The sequence below is a fragment of the Podarcis bocagei genome (genome assembly GCF_964188305.1).
Source record: "Podarcis bocagei genome assembly, chromosome: 2".
Taxonomy (NCBI): Eukaryota; Metazoa; Chordata; class Lepidosauria; order Squamata; family Lacertidae; genus Podarcis; species Podarcis bocagei.
Genome location: NC_138126.1, coordinates 117,306,683 through 117,325,260, shown reverse-complemented (window position 1 = coordinate 117,325,260; position 18,578 = coordinate 117,306,683). Strand labels below are relative to the sequence as shown.

At 45.7% G+C, this 18,578-nt stretch overlaps 1 protein-coding gene and 1 long non-coding RNA gene across 2 annotated transcripts in view; one reads left to right on the top strand and one right to left on the bottom strand.

The window, feature by feature from the left end:
- CERS5 (ceramide synthase 5) overlaps positions 1 to 14,876 on the bottom strand; it is a 39,355-nt gene extending 24,479 nt beyond the window's left edge. Inside the window, exon 1 of the mRNA XM_081181476.1 lies at positions 14,564 to 14,876. Coding sequence (XP_081037602.1) covers positions 14,564 to 14,766 — 203 coding nt within the window. The 5' untranslated portion in view covers positions 14,767 to 14,876. The remainder of the gene's footprint in view (positions 1 to 14,563) is intronic.
- A 129-nt stretch (positions 14,877 to 15,005) lies between these two features.
- Positions 15,006 to 15,631, top strand: LOC308580272. Its single transcript, XR_014004771.1, has 2 exons — positions 15,006 to 15,121; positions 15,314 to 15,631. It is a non-coding gene; the product is annotated as an uncharacterized lncRNA (long non-coding RNA).
- Positions 15,632 to 18,578: the final 2,947 nt, after the last annotated feature.

The window sequence follows — 18,578 nt, the reverse complement described above, 5'->3', positions numbered from 1 at the left end:
CGCCAGAAGCGGCTTAGTCATGCTGGCCACATGACCCAGAAGCTGTATGCCAGCTCCCTCGGCCAGTAAAGCGAGATGAGCGCCCCAACCCCAGAGCTGTATGCCAGCTCCCTCGGCCAGTAAAGAGAGATGAGTGCTGCAACCCCAGAGCTGTCAGCGACTGGACCTGACAGTCAGGGGTCCCTTTACCTTTATAAGAACATACGAAGAGCCTGCCGGACCATGCCAGTGACCCATCTAGTCCTATTCAGAAAGCTACAACCAAAACATGAGTACAACAGCACTCTCCTCTCCCCTCCTGTAGTTTCCAGCAAATAGTATTCAGAAGCATTACTGCCACCAATGGTGGAGGCAGAGCAGTCATCACATGTAGTAGCCTTTCATAGCTATCTCCATGAATTTGTCTAATTCTCTTTTCAAGTGAGTGTTCTGGTTTTCGAACGATTTTTGGAAGCTGAACGTCCGACACGGCTTCCGCAGCTTCTGATTGAGTGCAGGAAGCTCCTGCAGCCTATCGGAAGCCGTGACTTGGCTTTTGAATGGTTCTGTGAGTCGAACAGACTATGCATTAAATTGACAAGCAAGGTACAACTGTACACCTGTTTTAGTCCTAAGTACACTGGTTCTGTAGTTCCATCTCTATGTCACCAAGTTTATCAAGCAGCCCAAACCAATTACACATTACACTAGTTTGCCAAACTTAGACCATAATTTTCTACACAAAAACTAGAACATAGCCTACAGCATAAACAACAACACATTTCCTTTCTATAGGGCTGTATGTTTGCAGGCACCTCAATTCAAAAGTGCAGGATTCCTCTTTTTATAATGGGTAATGGAAATGGGCAACAGAAGAGGGTGAAGAAATTCATTTAAGAAGTGCACTGATCACCAAAGATTTCATAGCTGCCATTTAGCAAACCGATCCAAGTACAGTTGATGAATCTGCACTCGTCAGTCTTTCCTAACAATGGAAGTCACCCAGCTGTGGGCATATTTTATTAGATGAAAAGTTTGTTAAACCCACATATCAATTACCTATTACATTTTCAGCAGTTACCAGCTCAATTCATATTACACCACACCAGGCATAGTGCCTGTGTCTCCAGTATGGAAGAGAACAAAGGTCCCAATTCAGTTACAGTATTTGTCTTATATCCAAATGTAATAAAAACAGCAAGATGATGATGTGAATTAAAAGGCATACTCTGGCATATCTCATTAAAGGCTCCCCACTCCACCTAATAAAAAAAATTGCAGTGTTTGCATATACAATCTTATCATTATACATATTAGCAACTGCAACTTGTACTGAGTTCTATTGTGCAATCTATCTCACTGAAACAAATCTCTAAATGATGCCATACACTTTCAGAAGTTTTATTGGGGGTTTTTAAAAAGAAGTTCATATAACTTGCTATAAAGCGTCAATGCGTAACACTTTTCTCTCTTGCAATGAATTAACCATCTGAAACTCGCCTTTCAGAGGTACAGCCTTGCTAACCTGTTGCAACAAAATAAGAAAGCAAGAAAAGAGCTGTGTGGCACTCATAGGAGACAAATGTACTTATTATGGGCATTTCATGAGCCCAGGTTGCCAGCTGAAAAGTAACACTTCATGAATCTGATTAAGCGGATGCCAGTCCATGAAAGCTTAAGCCACCATAAACATGTAAGTCTTTAAGGTGCCACAAGGTTCCTTTATAACAAGGTACAAAAATGTAAATTGATCAAACTTTTTGAACCGCTCAGTATCAACCCAGCCTCTCATTTAAGCACTAGCTTGGTAACCAGAAGTGACAAGGAACTACATGAAGGTGAATGCATTGAATTCCATGGAAGCAAATGAACAGGCTGATTGGAGAGGAACCAAGTGCTCAGCTGCTCCTCTACTCCCAGCAAAGGAACTGCCAAAGGAGACAAGCCCTCTACCTCCATGGTCAGCTTAGAAATGCAGCAGTATGCTACAAGGAGGGCACAACTCTCCATCCCACCTCTGCCAACCCCCAGTAAGCTAGTACTGTATTTCTTTTTGCAGGCTGGTAACTTGCGCAAGCTTATTCACAAGGCTGCACTTACGAAGACAGTTTGGAAAGTATAATGGATACTAACTGGTAGGAAGTGTAAACTGGGTGAAAATAAAGTACATTGCTTGCCACTGTGTGCTTGGATCAAATTCAAGGCGCATTGGCGTATAAGCAGCCTTTATCAAGTAACTCCTGCTCCAGTATAATCATCTCCAAAGTTTAAGGTCAGCCACGATGGCCCTGGTCCATGTTTTCACTTGTGCAAGTCAGATTATAAAACATTTAATTGATTTAAGGGTTCTTTAAATTAGTATTACCTAACTAAGGCTGTAGGGGACGCGGGTGGCGCTGTGGGTAAAAGCCTCAGCGCCTAGGGCTTGCCGATCGAAAGGTCGGCGGTTCGAATCCCCGCGGCGGGGTGCGCTCCCGCTGCTCGGTCCCAGTGCCTGCCAACCTAGCAGTTCGAAAGCACCCCTGGGTGCAAGTAGATAAATAGGTACCGCTTACCAGCGGGAAGGTAAACGGCGTTCCGCGTGCTGCGCTGGCTTGCCAGATGCAGCTTTGTCACGCTGGCCACGTGACCCGGAAGTGTCTCCGGACAGCGCTGGCCCATGGCCTATAGAGTGAGATGGGCGCACAAACCCCAGAGTCTGTCAAGACTGGCCCGTTCGGGCAGGGGTACCTTTACCTTTAACTAAGGCTGTGTACCATGTTACAATTCAGTTTTAAAAGGAGGCCGCTTGGGATTTCTACATATGTCATAGCGAAGGACAGCAATGAATACAGGTATTAATGCCTTTCCTGGTTTAAACAACTATGCCTCCCTATATTCTGTTAGACCACTTCTCATCAGCTGCATCCAACATGGCCAGTGGTGAGGGATGATGGGCATTGTAGTCCAAGAGCAAGTGGAGGCCAGCAGGAAATCAGCCCCTGATATAAAGAGTTGTCTGTATCTTATACTTTCCACCACACATAGACAGATTACCCATGTGGGTTAATTAATAAAAGGCTTGGCTGGATGTCTAGATCCACAGCAAGGGATCCACACTCTCCAGCAAGAGGCAGCCCCCAGCAGAGTATTAAAGTCACAGAATCATACCGCACAGTGAAGCTTTAGGAAAATGTAGACTGTTAGACCTTTTAAACACCCCATTTAGTCCATTTACAATCCTTCCCCTCTACTCCTCTTGCAATGAGCAGACCACACCATTAGTGAGTTTAAAAGCTCTACTTACAAGCTCCAAAAGTCACATTCAATGTGTTATTCTGTGCAGTAGCAAGGCTATTACCTCATCACTGTTATTAATTTTGAATATTAATAGGTAAAAATCTTCCATGGGTTTAGTCTTGTTTAGAAATCTTCTGGGGTTTAACCTTCCATTTTCCAGTGAACCAAGTAACAGCTAAGTAGGTTCTGGCCAGCAACCCGAAAGCTATTTCACAATTCATCTCTAGATACAAGAGATAAACATTTATGTCCTAAAGTACATTCCAAAAGTCAACCATAATCTAAAAAGACACCTGAGGATTATAAACATGCATTTTGTTTCTGAAACAAACATATACCAGTATTTTGTTTCTGAAATACAATTTGCTTTGTTTCCTTGGGTTCTGTTTCCTTATGCAACTACAGCATCCTTCAGTGAGACAAAAGCAGACACACCAATGTTTATGCACTTCAATGCACTCCAAGTTTTTCTTTAATCTACACTCTTTTGTTAAAATGCATCTTTTTGAAAAGTTCAGTGCACATAACATTGAACCATCTCAGTTCTATCTTCAAGTCTGGAGTAACCTAGAACTCATGGCTTCACTGATGTTCAGTTCCAGCTGTAATCTTCCTAAATTCCTGTCTACGTGCAGGTTTTTAACAATGCAAACTTAACTCCAACAAGCTTGGACTGTGTATTGACCATTGACAAGACACCTCTGCTGAGTTGAGGCTATGAGAAAATAGTACTATTTTAATACAAAAATAAAGCAGCCTCAGAAGAAAATTCAACAGATACCATATATGTTCTATTCATGTGTCCATCAGAAGTATCACTCTACATACAGTGGTACCTCGGGATACATACGCTTTAGGTTACATACGCTTCAGGTTACAGACTCCGCTAACCCAGAAATATTACCTCAGGTCAAGAACTTTGCTTCAGGATGAGAACAGAAATCGTGCTCGGGGGCCACCAGGGGCGCATTGGAAGATGGCCGACAATAACATCTCTCCGACCCACACGAGGTAATTAAGAGGTTGCTATGGGAAGTATGCAGCCTTCCCGCCCCCCCCAGGGGATGGGGGGGACTGCCATGCCAGCGGTGTCCATAATTCACCCCCGGATTCGAAAGAAGGGGGTGCGGACACTTGGCACAAGCCCTCATTTGAAGTCGGCTCTTCCTGACGCTATCTCCAATCAGCGCACTGGTTCGCTTTGGCTTGAAATATATAATTGGAAATACATAATTGGAAAGAAGCTAAATCACATACATCAAGCGAAGATCGGGAGTTAAGACTGCTGATTAATGGATCTCTGTGAGCGGAGCGACGGGCGGGACAAATAAATCAAGTGATGAATCACCATTAAAAGACTGGTATGTTTGAAGTGAAACGGAAAGGGGGTGAAGGAAAAAACTTTTATTTCTTTTTGCCTTATGTGATATTAATAACCCTCCACCCCAGAAAGAAGAATCGTTGCAATTTATTAATCACAAGCAGGAATTTAAGAACTGTGTGGAGTGAATTATTGATCAAAGAGAGGATTGGTAAACATCGGAGAATGAAGGAAAGTTTTATGTCGCAGTTTCAAATGGCGTCTCGCCAAGACAGGCTTGCCTAAGAAGGACAGGGGGAGGAGGACCAGGGTCATCGGAATGCAAATGATTTTCGGAATGTGATCTAGACCTGGCAGAGCCCTCTGAGATATGTTTGGCAAGCCTGGGGAAATTAATGGACAGACTGAGGGAAAGTTCTTTACGGAGGTGTGGAAATGGCGTCTGACCTTACGCGATATGATTTTTGGAAAGTGTAAAACCCACACAGAGGATGTTTGTTTTTAACCCGCTTCTGAAGATTATCAGAGATCGCAAAGAAAGGATTATATGATAACAACAAGATGATGAGGAAAGTAACAAAGAGACTATCTGGACAGAACTGGATAGAACTGTCTAATTAAAGCAGCAATATAAGTGATGTTTGGACCCCCTTTCGGAGCTTGAAGTATGGGTACCCCCAACAAAAATTTAAAAATCTGGCTGTATAATTTGGAACTAATGTGATTAGGAAATAATGTGATTTGATTGGCCTGTTAATAAAAATTATATTTTTTAAAAAAAGAGAACACAGAAATCGTGCTCCGGCGGCGCGGCAGCAGCAGGAGGCCCCATTAGCTAAAGTGGTGCTTCAGGTTAAGAACAGTTTCAGGTTGAGAACGGACCTCCGGAACGAATTAAGTACGTAACCAGAGGTACCACTGTATATATTAAAGGGCTCAAAAGGCATCAATTAATTTAGCTACACCACACTAAAGTCTGCATTTGAGGGAATAAAATTTGACTGAACTACACCAAAGCAGTACACATCTTCACAGGGTCTCATCGTCTCATCAAGTCTGCAAACACTGCAAGATAATAGCTGAGATCTGAAAAAAATATTTTTATTAATCTTGAACATTAAGAACATATGAAGAGTCTGTTGAATCAGGTCAATGGCCCATCTAAGTCCAGTCTCACAGTGGCCAACCAGATGCTTGTGAGAAACTCACAAGCAGTACAAGAGTTCCACTGAACTACCGGTACTTTTGAAATGCCTCAATTTCAAAAGTGGTTTCCTGAAAGTTACACAAGAAGAATGAGAAAACCTATTTGGATGCATACATTGTTGATCAAGTCAACTCACCCTATGACCTTATGCAACAGCCTCCCTGCCATAATTCAAACTACTTTTGAAACTCTCCTCCATTTAAATTTGCTTCCCACACAAAGGATGCAAGGGAGTCAAAGCCTCCCCACTGACATCAACATTGATCCAGTTCAATGTCTTACAGCAACAAGATGCTCCTATGATGTTTATCAGTACCACTTAAGACAACTTAGAATCATAGAATCATAGAGTTGGAAGAGACCACAAGGGCCATCGAGTCCAACCCCCTGCCAAGCAGGAAACACCATCAGAGCACTCCTGACATATGGATGTCAAGCCTCTGCTTAAAGACCTCCAAAGTAGGAGACTCCACCACACTACTTGGCAGCAAATTCCACTGTCGAACAGCTCTTACTGTCAGGAAGTTCTTCCTAATGTTTAGGTGGAATCTTCTTTCTTGTAGTTTGGATCCATTGCTCCGTGTCCGCTTCTCTGGAGCAGCAGAAAACAACCTTTCTCCCTCCTCTATGTGACATCCTTTTATATATTTGAACATGGCTATCATATCACCCCTTAACCTCCTCTTCTCCAGGCTAAACATGCCCAGCTCCCTTAGCCGTTCCTCATAAGGCATCGTTTCCAGGCCTTTGACCATTTTGGTTGCCCTCCTCGGGACACGTTCCAGTTTGTCAGTGTCCTTCTTGAACTGTGGTGCCCAGAACTGGACACAGTACTCCAGGGGAGGTCTGACCAGAGCAGAATACAGTGGCACTATTACTTCCCTTGATCTAGATGCTATACTCCTATTGATGCAGCCCAGAATTGCATTGGCTTGTTTTGGGACATCCTGTTCTATAGGGAACTTGTTTTGGGACATCCTGTTCTATAGGGAAGGGCAGAAAATAAATCTAAAATCAGATACAATATATTCAGACAACAATGCAGAGAGCATTGTTGGCTGCCCACTCTCCACCTTAGAGCAGATTTATGCCACAAGGTGCCATAGGAAGGCACTGGACATAGTAAAAGATCCATCGCATCCTGGTCACTGTCTCTTCGAGCTCTTGCTGTCGGGACGGAGATACAGGACGATGAAGACAAGAACGAGCCGTCTTAAGAACAGCTTCTTCTCCAGAGCGATCTTGGCCCTGAATGGGAAGCCCGGACTTTGAAAGTCATCTAATCTCCCTTGCTGTAGTACAGTGTTTCCCAACCTTTTTTGGGCAAAGGCACACTTGTTTGATGAAAAAAATCTCGAGGCACACCACCATTACAGCCCCGTGACGTCAGCGCGCAGCGTCACGGCGGGAGGGACGCACGAAAGTGTAAGTTTCAATTTTTTTCCCTCCCCTCCTGTGTAAAGGGGAATGCACTCTGCTAAGTAAAGGCACTTGCCACAGCAGCGTCAACGTCACAGCACCCACCGGCACCCAAGAGAGAAGGGGTCTCAGCAGCCCTTTTGCCAGGAAGAGGAGCAAGAACGAGAGGAGGAGGAGGAAGAGGAAGAGAGTCCCCCCCAAAAAAACATTCTCCTTTTGATCTTCCTTATTTGCAATTCCTCATTTCAAAACAGCGGTTGATATACAGCTGATTTTTTTGTTATTACAGTCCCCACCCCCTCACCTAGAAAAACACCACCTGTCAATTTTATTATTATCATCATCATCATTATTATTATTATTATTATTCCCTGCCACTCTGGGAGGCTGAAGCCCTTTAAGGCTTCCTTCTGTCCACTCTCTGTGAATTACCTGCCCGGAGCGGGTTTCGGGGGGGGGCGCTGCTGCCGGTGTCCTCCCCGTTGAGTCTCGCCTTGCCCGGCGCGTGGCAGCTGCCCTTTCCCACACTCTGCCGGCTGCGCTGCCAAGCCCCGCGGCTCGGCCTGTCAGAGTTACCGGGCTCGGCGGGCTGTAATTCCCGAAGAAAGCCGGCGGCGCTTGAAGAGCTGGCAAGCCCCCATTTGCATGTCTGTTTTCCGCAGCCCTTGGAGAGGATTAAGTTCCCTCCTTCCTGCCGGGGAACCTCCAAGCTTTGGGGGTGGGGGGGGGAGGAGGCAGCAAAGCGAGGCAGGAAGGAGAGCGCGGCTTGGCTGGGTGAGCTTTGGCGGGGGCAGGGAATGAGAGCCGCGAGGCGGGCGCTGCGGACGGAGGCGCTGCCCGCCGAGCTCGCAGGCAGCCAGGCAGGCAGACGGCGAGAGCCCCGCGCTGGGCGGCCTCTCCTCGCCGCCGCCGCCCCGCCTCTCGCCGCCCGACTCGCCCGCCTCCCTCCAGGCAACATCTCGCGGCACACCAGGCAACATCTCGCGGCACACTAGTGTGCCGCGGAACAGTGGTTGGGAAACACTGCTGTAGTATACTGTATTGTTTAATTAGTGTTTTTATGGAGCAGTCAAGTAATTTCGTTGTCCCCGAAGGGGGCAATGACAATAAAGATGATATTATTATTATTATTATTATTATTATTATTATTATCTGTGTGTGAGCAGCACAGACAGACAATTTTCAACACCGCAAGGGGGTGTGGCAGGCTTAAGTGCATCCCACTGACCCATATGGCGCCTGGGAACACAACTCCCATGTAAATGGGGAGTTGCTTGGACTAGTCTTGTGGTATTTCACCACCTACATTAACAAGAAAGACAAGAAGGGAGAGCCACCAACACGGAATGCCTATATCTAGACTTCTTAATTAATGCTCATATATGTGATTGTAATCTCTATTTGCATTTTATGTTTACAGTGGTGCCTCGCAAGACGAAAATAATCCGTTCCGCGAGTCTCTTCGTCTAGAGGTTTTTTCGTCTTGCGAAGCAACCCTATTAGCGGCTTAGCACTATCAGCGGTTTAGCGGCTATTAAAGGCTTAGCGGCTTAGTGGCTAAAAGGCTATTAGCGGCTTAGAGAAGGGAGGGAGCGGGGGGGAAAATCGCAAGACTCGCAAGACGTTTTCGTCTTGCGAAGCAAGCCCATAGGGAAATTCGTCCTGCGAAGCACATCGAAAAACGGAAAACCCTTTCGTCTAGTGGGTTATTCGTCTTGCGAGGAATTCGTCTTGCGGGGCACCACTGTATTGCTGTTGAGTGATTGAGAGTATGTAAAATGAAGAAAGGAATAAATATGACAGGATCTAAATATAAATATAAAAAGTAAACCCCTCCCTAGTTAGGCTTAGGAAGGGAAGCTTAGGGAAGGCAGTCTGTCAGGCCTATCACAGTTCCAAATGGCCTGACATGGACACATGAAAAATAACTACACTACCAGCAGTATTCCACAGAACTTATTAAATCCATTTGTGCATTTAATAAATAATAATGAATAATAATAAATAATAATGAATAATGAATAATAATAAATAAATAATAATAATAATAATAATAATAATAATAATAATAATAATAATAAATTTTATTTATATCCCGCCCTCCCCAGCCGAAGCCGGGCTCAGGGCGGCTAACAACAATAAAACAGCAAAAAGTACAGCATAAACAACACTCTAAAATCATTCATTATAAAATTAATGAATTCAAGCCACTGGCAACCATTGGGCCAGAGCTCCATGAAGATTGCCGAGGGAGGGAGTCAGGCTGTGCCCTGACCAAAGGCCTGGTGGAACAGCTCTGTTCTGCAGGCCCTGCGGAAAGATGTCAAGTCCCGCAGGGCCCTGGCCTCTTGTGACAGTGTGTTCCACCAGATCGGAGCCACAGCCGAAAAAGCCCTGGCTCTAGTTGAGGCCAGCCTAACTTCTCTGTGGCCTGGGACCTTCAAGATGTTTTTGTTTGAAGACCGTAAGTTTCTCTGTGGGGCATACCAGGAGAGGCGGTCCCGTAGGTACGAGGGTCCTAGGCCGTATAGGGCTTTAAAGGTTAAAACTAGCACCTTAAACCTGATCCTGTACTCCACCAGGAGCCAGTGCAGCTGGTATAGCACTGGGTGAATGTGATCTCGCAGCGAAGACCTCGTAAGGAGTCTCGCTGCAGCATTCTGCACCCGCTGGAGTTTCTGGGTCAGTCTCAAGGGCAGCCCCACGTAGAGCGAGTTACAATAATCCAGTCTGGAGGTGACCGTCGCGTGGATCACAGTGGCTAGGTCAGGGTGAGAGAGGTAAGGAGCCAACTGCTTAGCTTGGCGGAGATGGAAAAATGCCGCCTTTGTTATAGCTGCAATCTGCACCTCCATGGAAAGGGAGGTGTCGAAGATTACACCCAAACTCTTAACGGACGGTGCTGGCACTAATTGCGCCCCCGCAAGAGATGGGAGTTGCCCCCCCAATCCCATATCGCCCCGTCCCAGCCACAGGACCTCTGTCTTCGAAGGATTTAGCTTCAACCGGCTCCCACGTAACCATCCAGCCACAGCTTCCAAACATCTGGTCAGTGTGTCTGGGGCCGAGTCAGAATGGCCATCCATCAACAGATAGAGTTGGGTATCATCGGCATACTGATGGCAACCCAGCCCAAAACTCCGAACAAGCTGGGCGAGGGGGCACATAAAGATGTTGAAAAGCATCGGGGAGAGTATCGCACCCTGAGGTACTCCACACACCAAGGAGTGGCGCGATGACAATTTGAGGCCTTCCTGAAGGTTTCAGTAAAAAAATGAGGTGATCCCTTGTAGGTCAGAATACTGAGCCATTCTGCGAAAGCTAAAGCTGATCTCCTGTCATTCTCTCAGAGTTTCACTTATCTCCGAGTTTCATTGGCAAAACTGAGAGGAAACAGACGAACACAGGAACAATAGACTACACTCTCTCCTAGGGCCTAAAAAAGAGAGATATGCATATGATAAACCAGTGTGCTGCTATGATATGCCGAAAATGTGAATGCATTTCCTCTAAAGTGAGGCACCACAGACAGGAAGGGAAGAAAAAACAATGGTTTAAGAAATCTGTGGCTCAAATTGTGAGTCATCAGTCCCAGACTCCCAATGTTAAATTGAAGCACATAATTCATGGAGTGTTCATTCCAGGACATGAGGATAAGAAAACAGGCGTAGTGAAATTTTAATGGATAAATCAGAAAATTATGTATGAACATGGGAGGGGTCAAAAGGCTGTATTGTGTTGCCCAAATTTCAGAAGTGAGATGCTCCATAAGGTTAGATGTTCTGCCTGTCAGGGGAGGGGAGAGGAGGGTAGGAAAAGAAAAGGAGTGCATCAGGGGTGGTTGGTGATTTGCAGGATGCTAAGCCCCCTTTGTTCTCCCATCCTGCTCCCAACAGAGCACCTAACTACATCAGTCCTAAAGCTGGTATAGTTAATTTATTCTCATTGACTGCAAAGAAAGAAAAAGGAGAACAAGGGACAACAGAAATCCCACTATCTTACCACCTGCCCTAGCTGCTGCAAGCCAGCCAGAGCTTTGGAAGTGACAGCAGCAGCCCCCACTGCAAGAACTGTACTAGTCCTTTCAAAAAGGGTTGTATGACCCAAACTGCTTTGTATGGCCAGCCGCAACATTCCTGAGCAGTTTTTTCCAATATTTTCAAAAAATGTTCCTGATATTCCACTTTTCAATTTATCTATCTGTAAATAGATTTGAAGTCTACTGAGATTTTGATTCTGGAGCCAAATTCATGAATACAGGTTTTTCTCTTGCTACAAAAATGCTATTTTATAGGGAAATCAAACAAAAAACAAAGACAAACGGGTACTGTGTTTAATGCATTTTTGAGTTTTATAGTTTTTATAGCTTTAATAATTGTTTATGTATAAACTACCTGGAAGCAAAGATCAAAACTCAACAGGCACGTTGAGCTGTGAGCTACTTGGAACCAACTATGGGCACCAGGATGATGACTGACATCTCCACTATCTGGCTGGCTGTCACACAGCAGCGGATTTTTTTGCTGCCATGCTGTGGTGTGAATCACCTGGCTTGTGCCACAGTGCTTCAGGAAAAGAATGGAGTCTTTTGCTGCTGAGCCACTGACACACATAGTAGCACAGCAGCAGAAGACTCTCCCTGAAGTGCATGGTAAAATTTCATTTTGAAAATGGCATAGCTGAGACCTAACCCTAATGCTGAACTGAACCTAAACATTTAGCGGTATTTCTTCTCTCATCCTGTTCAATACTAATTCATATATTAACTAAAACAATAACTGCCTCCGTTATTTTGAACTTATTCAGACACATATTATGCAGATTGATGTCATCAACTATTATGCTTGCAGAGTAAGTCCATTGGGAGTGAATGTAATAATGAATATTTAACCAAATAACTTTTTTTAATTTTTAAAACATGGTGACAGATCCAAAGTACCATGCTTCTTCCTCCATGCCACTCTAACTGGTCCTAAAAGGATTCTCCCTGAACAGGATTTGTTGAAGCCTGACAACTTACAGCTGGAAGAGGAAATTGTAGAAGCCCACATAATTGCTTAGGTGCATGCCTGGGGATCCTTGGATCTTGGCTTTTTTTTTAACACGTAACACCACATCCTGTAGAATTCTATCAGTTCTATTTTATCTGCACAATCCAAATGAATTTCAGGAACCAAAATGCTTTTTCTGTGCAGCCTAAGCAGGAGCAGTGAATAACATTATAGTTAAATGTTGTAGCTTGTCTTCGCTTACCCCACCCAACTGTGCTGCTCAGTTGTAAATCCTCTTACATTCTGTGTCACCATTAAGAAAAATCAGGTAGGAATGGGCCAATATATATGTGAACCGTCCCTGGATCAAGTGATTATTCTTCTTTAAGGTCTCAAAGTTCATAACGTAGCTCAAGGTTGTCATCTGAACTTGCCAGATGTTTAACTGATAATCCATCACAGCCACTCCATAAAAAAGAAAACTTTAGAGCTGTCTTGCCCCAAAATGGCAACTAAGCATTCTATTTTGGCAACTAATGCTGCCTGGAGGTCATTTATGACAAAGGGCAGTTTGGAAATTTATTATAGGGGTGGTGAATAGATCACAATTGTCTTGTCTTCTTTATAACAGCCTCTGGTATGAAACACTTTTTTGGAAGATGATTCTAGGGCACGCCCCAAAGTCACACTTTAAAAAAACAAAAAGCTGAGCCATATGGGAAAGTTAATCCTTATATTGGACCCACAAAGGGGAGGAGGGAAGTTCAGGAGATTTTTTTGGAATTCTCTTTTTATGTTGATTGTTGGATAAGTGATTGTAAATTTCTGAAAACTAAATAAAATTATTAAAAATGTAAAGTTGATGCAATAATAGATCTTATTCTAATTGCCGCTGCATATATATATATATATATATATACACACACACACACACACACACACACACACTCCTTTCTTGACAAAGTAATTATCATAAATAAGTAAAAATAAAAAGGTGCACCCCACCACCGAGACCATTCCATTGCAACTATCGAACCTCCCAAAATTTCAACACCTCTTGCAATGGTTTAACCCCGTGGGTCCCAACATGGGGCAAACGCCCCACAAGGGGGCTATTTGATTTTTAAGGGGGGCAATTCGAGAACAGTTAGACCAAGTCAATGACTTTTAAGGCTTCCTCCATTTGAACAGGAGTTCACTATTTGAATAATTAAGAATTATTATGTCGGTGGGAGGAGCATCAGAATTTTAGAGATGCTTAGGTGGGGCATGGCCAAAAACAGTTTGGGAACCACTGGCGTTTAACCCCTTTCCGTTTTAAACAGTACAAATTCTACAAGCACCTTCTATATATATCAGGTATACTGGCCTCGGTCCAGCATACCTGAAGGAGCGTCTCCACCTCCATCGTTCTGCCCGGACACGGGGTTCCAGCTCCGAGGGCCTTCTGGCGGTTCCCACACTGCGAGAAGCCAACTTACAGGAAACCAGGCAGAGGGCCTTCTCGGTAGTGACACCCGTCCTGTGGAACGCCCTCCCACCAGTTGTCCAAGAGAAAAACAACTACCAAACTTTTAGAAGACATCTAAAGGCAGCCCTGTTTAGGGCAGCTTTTAATGTTTAATAGGCTATTGTATTTTAGTGTTTTGTTAGAAGCCGCCCAGAGTGGCTGGGGGGACCCAGCCAGATGGGCAGGGTGTAAATAAATTATTATTATTATTATTATTATTATTATTATTATTATTATTATTATTACAGTGGTACCTTAGGTTAAGTACTTAATTCGTTCCGGAGGTCCGTACTTAACCTGAAACTGTTCTTAACCTGAAGCACCACTTTAGCTAATGGGGCCTCCTGTTGCCGCCGTGCCACCAGAGCACGATTTCTGTTCTCATCCTGAAGCAAAGTTCTTAACCTGAAGCACTATTTCTGCGTTAGCAGAGTCTGTAACCTGAAGCGTATGTAACCTGAAGCATATGTAACCTGAGGCACCACTGCATTATTATATCTCCTGGAAATCATTTCTCCTGCGTATTCCCCATCTTTGTAAAGAGTGCGGTCTGGCTACGGAGTTCCTCTGAAGGTTTTATTATGGTGAAATAAAACGGCGGCCCAACGTGGCGCGAGAAGGCGAGAGAAAACGGGTCTTCCCTCCTCTGACCCCCTCCCCAAACCCTCCTCGAGGCCGCCTGAGGAAGCGGCAGCGAGGGCGACGCTACCTCTTCCCTCTCGGACCCACCCACCCATCCCATTCGCCTCGGCCCGTCAGGCAGGCGGGCGGAAGTGTGCGCCGCTTCCCACCCCCCGCCGGCTCCCTCCGTCCCCTCCACCCCGTCCCCCGCTTCGCCGCCGCCGCCGCTCTCCCACCTCTCGAAGAGCTGCCTCAGCGCGAAGAGGCCCAGCGCCCCGGGGAAAGCGGCCCAAACGTGGCGGGGGAGCGGGTACACCTCCCCGACGCCGGGGTCCTGTCGCTCCAGGTCGGCCCAGCTCACGTTGGCGGGGAACCAGAAGCGCTCGTTCCACAGACCGCTCCACAGCCACGCTGCCGCCGCCGTCGCCGCTGCCGCCATCTTCACGCCGCCGCCGCCGCCCTCTCCCTCGCCGCCTGACCGGACTGACACTTCTTCCCCTCAGCAGCAGCCGCCAAGAAGAGAAGGGAGGGGGCGGTGCCGGCCGGAATCCCCGCCCATCTAGCGGGAAGGGAACGCCCGTCCGTCAAAAGCCGCGCCGCGCCCTAACTTCGCCGCCGCAGGGAGCGTGAGGGAACGAGGCGCATGCGCTCTTCCGCAGGTTTCTCCCCCCCCCTCCCCGCGCGCACTTTCTCTTTTCATTCCGTCTCCTCTATTAAGAAAGGGAAATGTTGCCGTGGCGCCGAAAGGGGAAAGGAGATTTGCCCCAGGGTGTCTAGGAAGAGAAATTCAACAGGTGCAGCAGCTGGCTGTTTAAAGCTGACTATTTAGCCCCCTCCCCCTTTATTATTATTATTATTATTATTATTATTATTATTATTATTATTATTATTATTATTATTAATAAATTTCCCTCAATTATGTGCTGGAGATGAGCACCAGGTTGCCGCAACTGAATTTATTTTGTTCCTTGTTTCCGTCATACAAGAATATGCAGTACGGCTGACGAAGCCCGGTTTGGGCGAAACACGGTTATTATCCCGGAATCCTTGCGCCATACCTTCAAGTTTTCCATCTGATCCGATATCTACATACAAGGAGCGTTGGAATCCTCAAAGCAGCGATACGTGGAACATCATAAGATAAGCATACCATATTGTGGTTAATATTGCCAATATGCCAATTTAGGAACCGAATGGACTTTTACCTCCTGACCGTCCATTGGACTTTAATTTCTCTTGATATCTTCCGTTTGCATGATGCGTTGGTCTATGGAATTACACTTGGTGAGATATTGTTTGTTGAATTGTGTTTGAAATGGAAGTTACATAGTTAAAAACAGCCTGTCAAGTTGTGTGTGTTGTTACCAGGAATTCAACAGGTGCAGCAGCTCAGTGGCGTAGCGTGGGTTGTCAGCACCCGGGGCAAGGCAAGTAATTTGCGCCCCCTAACCCGTGGATTTGCGCCCCCTAACCCGTGGATTTGCGCCCCCTAACCCTAACCCCCAGATGTTGCGCCCGGCCCCCCCTGCACCCCCCACGCTACGCCACTGCAGCAGCTGTCTAGTTAAACCTGGCTATTTAGGCCCCTCCCCTTTTTATAAATAAAATAATAATAAAAATTCATTTTATAAATAAAATAATTTTAAAAATCAATTATGTGCTTAGTAAAAAAAAAAGGCACAAGGTTTTTCATCACTCTAAAATGACGGTGCAGCTTTATACGAGTGGCTGGGGAAACCCAGCCAGATGGGTGGGGTATAAATATTACTATTATTATTATGATGCAACTGATGGCAATGCAGTACTTTCTCAACATACAGTGAGGGGGGGGGGTATTTGATCCCCTGCTAAATTTGCCCATTTGCCCTCTGATGAAGAAATGACCAGTCCACCGTTTTAATGGTAGGTTTATTGTTGCTGTGAGAGACAGAATAACAACAGGGAAAACCCCAGAAACCCAAAAGACAAAAGCCAGAGATTGATGTGCCTTATAATGAGTGAAATAAGTATTTGATCCCTTTGCCAAAGATGACTTAGTACTTGGTGGCAAAAACCCTTGTTGGCAATTACAAGAGGTCAGACGTTTCTTGTAGGTGACCACCAGGTTTGCACACATCTCAGGAGGTATTTTGTCCCACTCCTCTTTACAGATCCTCTCCAAGTCAGTAAGATTTCGAGGCCGATGTGTAACTACTCGAACCTTCAGCTCCCTCCACAGATTTTCTATGGGATTAAGGTCTGGAGACTGGCTAGGCCACTCCAGGACCTTAATGTACTTCTTCTTGAGCCACTCCTTTGTTGCCTTGGCCGTGTGGTTTGGGTCATTGTCATGCTGGATTACCCAGCCTTGACCCATTTTCAATGCCCTGGCTGAGGGAAGGAGGTGCTCACCCAAGATTTGACGATATATGGTCCCGTCCATCGTCCCTTCAATGCAGTGAAGGTGTCCTGTCCCCTTAGCAGAAAAACACCCCCAAAGCATAATATGTCCCCCTCCATGTTTGATGGTGGGGATGGTGTTCTTGGGGTCGTAGGCAGCATTCCTCCTCCTCCAAACACGGCGGGTTGAGTTGATGCCAGAGAGCTCAATTTTGGTCTCATCTGACCACAACTCGTTCACCCAGTTCTCCTCTGGGTCATTCAGATGTGCATTGACAAACGGCAGACTGGCCTGTACATGTGCTGTCTTGAGCAAGGGGACCTTGCAGGCTCTGCAAGATCTCAGTTCTTCACAGCGTAGTGTGTTACCAACTGTTTTGACTATGGTCCCAGCTGCCCTGAGATCATTGACAAGTTTAGTTCTGGGTTGCTTCATGATCATTGCAACTCCACAAGATGCAATCTGGCATGGAGCCCCAGACCAAGGGAGGTTGACAGTTATGTTGTGTTTCTTCCGTTTGGGAATTATTGCACCAACTGTTGTCACCTTCTCACCAAGCTGCTTGGCAACAGTCTTGTAGCCCAGTCCAGCCATGTCCAGGTCTGCAATCTTGTCCCTGACATCCTTGGACAGCTCTTTGGTCTTGGTGATGGTGGCTATTTTGGAATCTGCTGGATTGATTGTTTCTGTCGACAGGTGTCTTTCGTACAGGTACTGTAACGAGCTGGGATTACAGGTAAGACCTCTCCCTTACAGCAGGTGCTTCCAATCTCAGCTCGTTACATACAGTGAAGATACCAGGTAGCCTGACATCTGGCTGGTTGATAGGGGATCAAATACTTATTTCATTCATTATACTGCTCATCAATCTCTGACTTTTGTCTTCTGGGTTTCTGGGGGTTTTCCTGTTGTTATTCTTTCTCTCACAGCTACAATAAACCTACCATTAAAATTATGGACTGGTCATTTCTTCGTCAGAGGGCAAACGGGCAAATTTAGCAGGGGATCAAATACTTTCCCCCCTCACTGTACAGTGGTACCTCGGGTTAAGTACTTAATTCATTCCAGAGGTTCGTACTTAACCTGAAACTGTTCTTAACCTGAAGCACCACTTTAGCTAATGGGGCCTCCTGCCGCTGCCGCGCAATTTCTGTTCTCATCCTGAAGCAAAGTTATTGACCTGAGGTAATATTTCTGGGTTAGCGGAGTCCGTAACCTGAAGCGTATGTAACCTGAAGCGTATGTAACCCGAGGTAAAGGTAAAGGGACCCCTGACCATTAGGTCCAGTCGTGACCGACTCTGGGGTTGCGGCGCTCATCTCGCTTTATTGGCCGAGGGAGCCAGCGTACAGCTTCCAGGTCATGTGGCCAGCATGACTAAGCCACTTCTGGCAAACCAGAGGTACCACTGTATATATATTTAGTTGGCCAGGAAGGAATTGAAATGTCACTCAGTCGCTGCTATGCACTTGCCAATTTTCTTTCGCAATAGGGCTGTCGTGATATTTGTCGTATTTTGCAGAGGAGCGAGGAGGAAATAATAATAATAAAATGGGCTTTCCACCCCTTAACATTGCTGCAACAATCATGGTTAAGAAGCTTGTGCAGAAACATTGTTTATAACATCTCAGGACTGCTGAGCTGAAGGCATTTCCCATCTCAAGTCCTGTCTGCTGAATGATCGCAGACTCAGAGTTGGAAGGGACCATGTGGTTCATCCAGTCCAAACCCCAGCATTGCAGGAATATTTAGCCCAAGGTGGGGCTCAAATATTGGCAAAACCTATCGGTGTTTCGCAACTTTCCGACTAGTTGCAGGACCTTAGCCAGACCTAGCAGAGTACACGCAGAATCCACGGCAGCAGTTGGCGA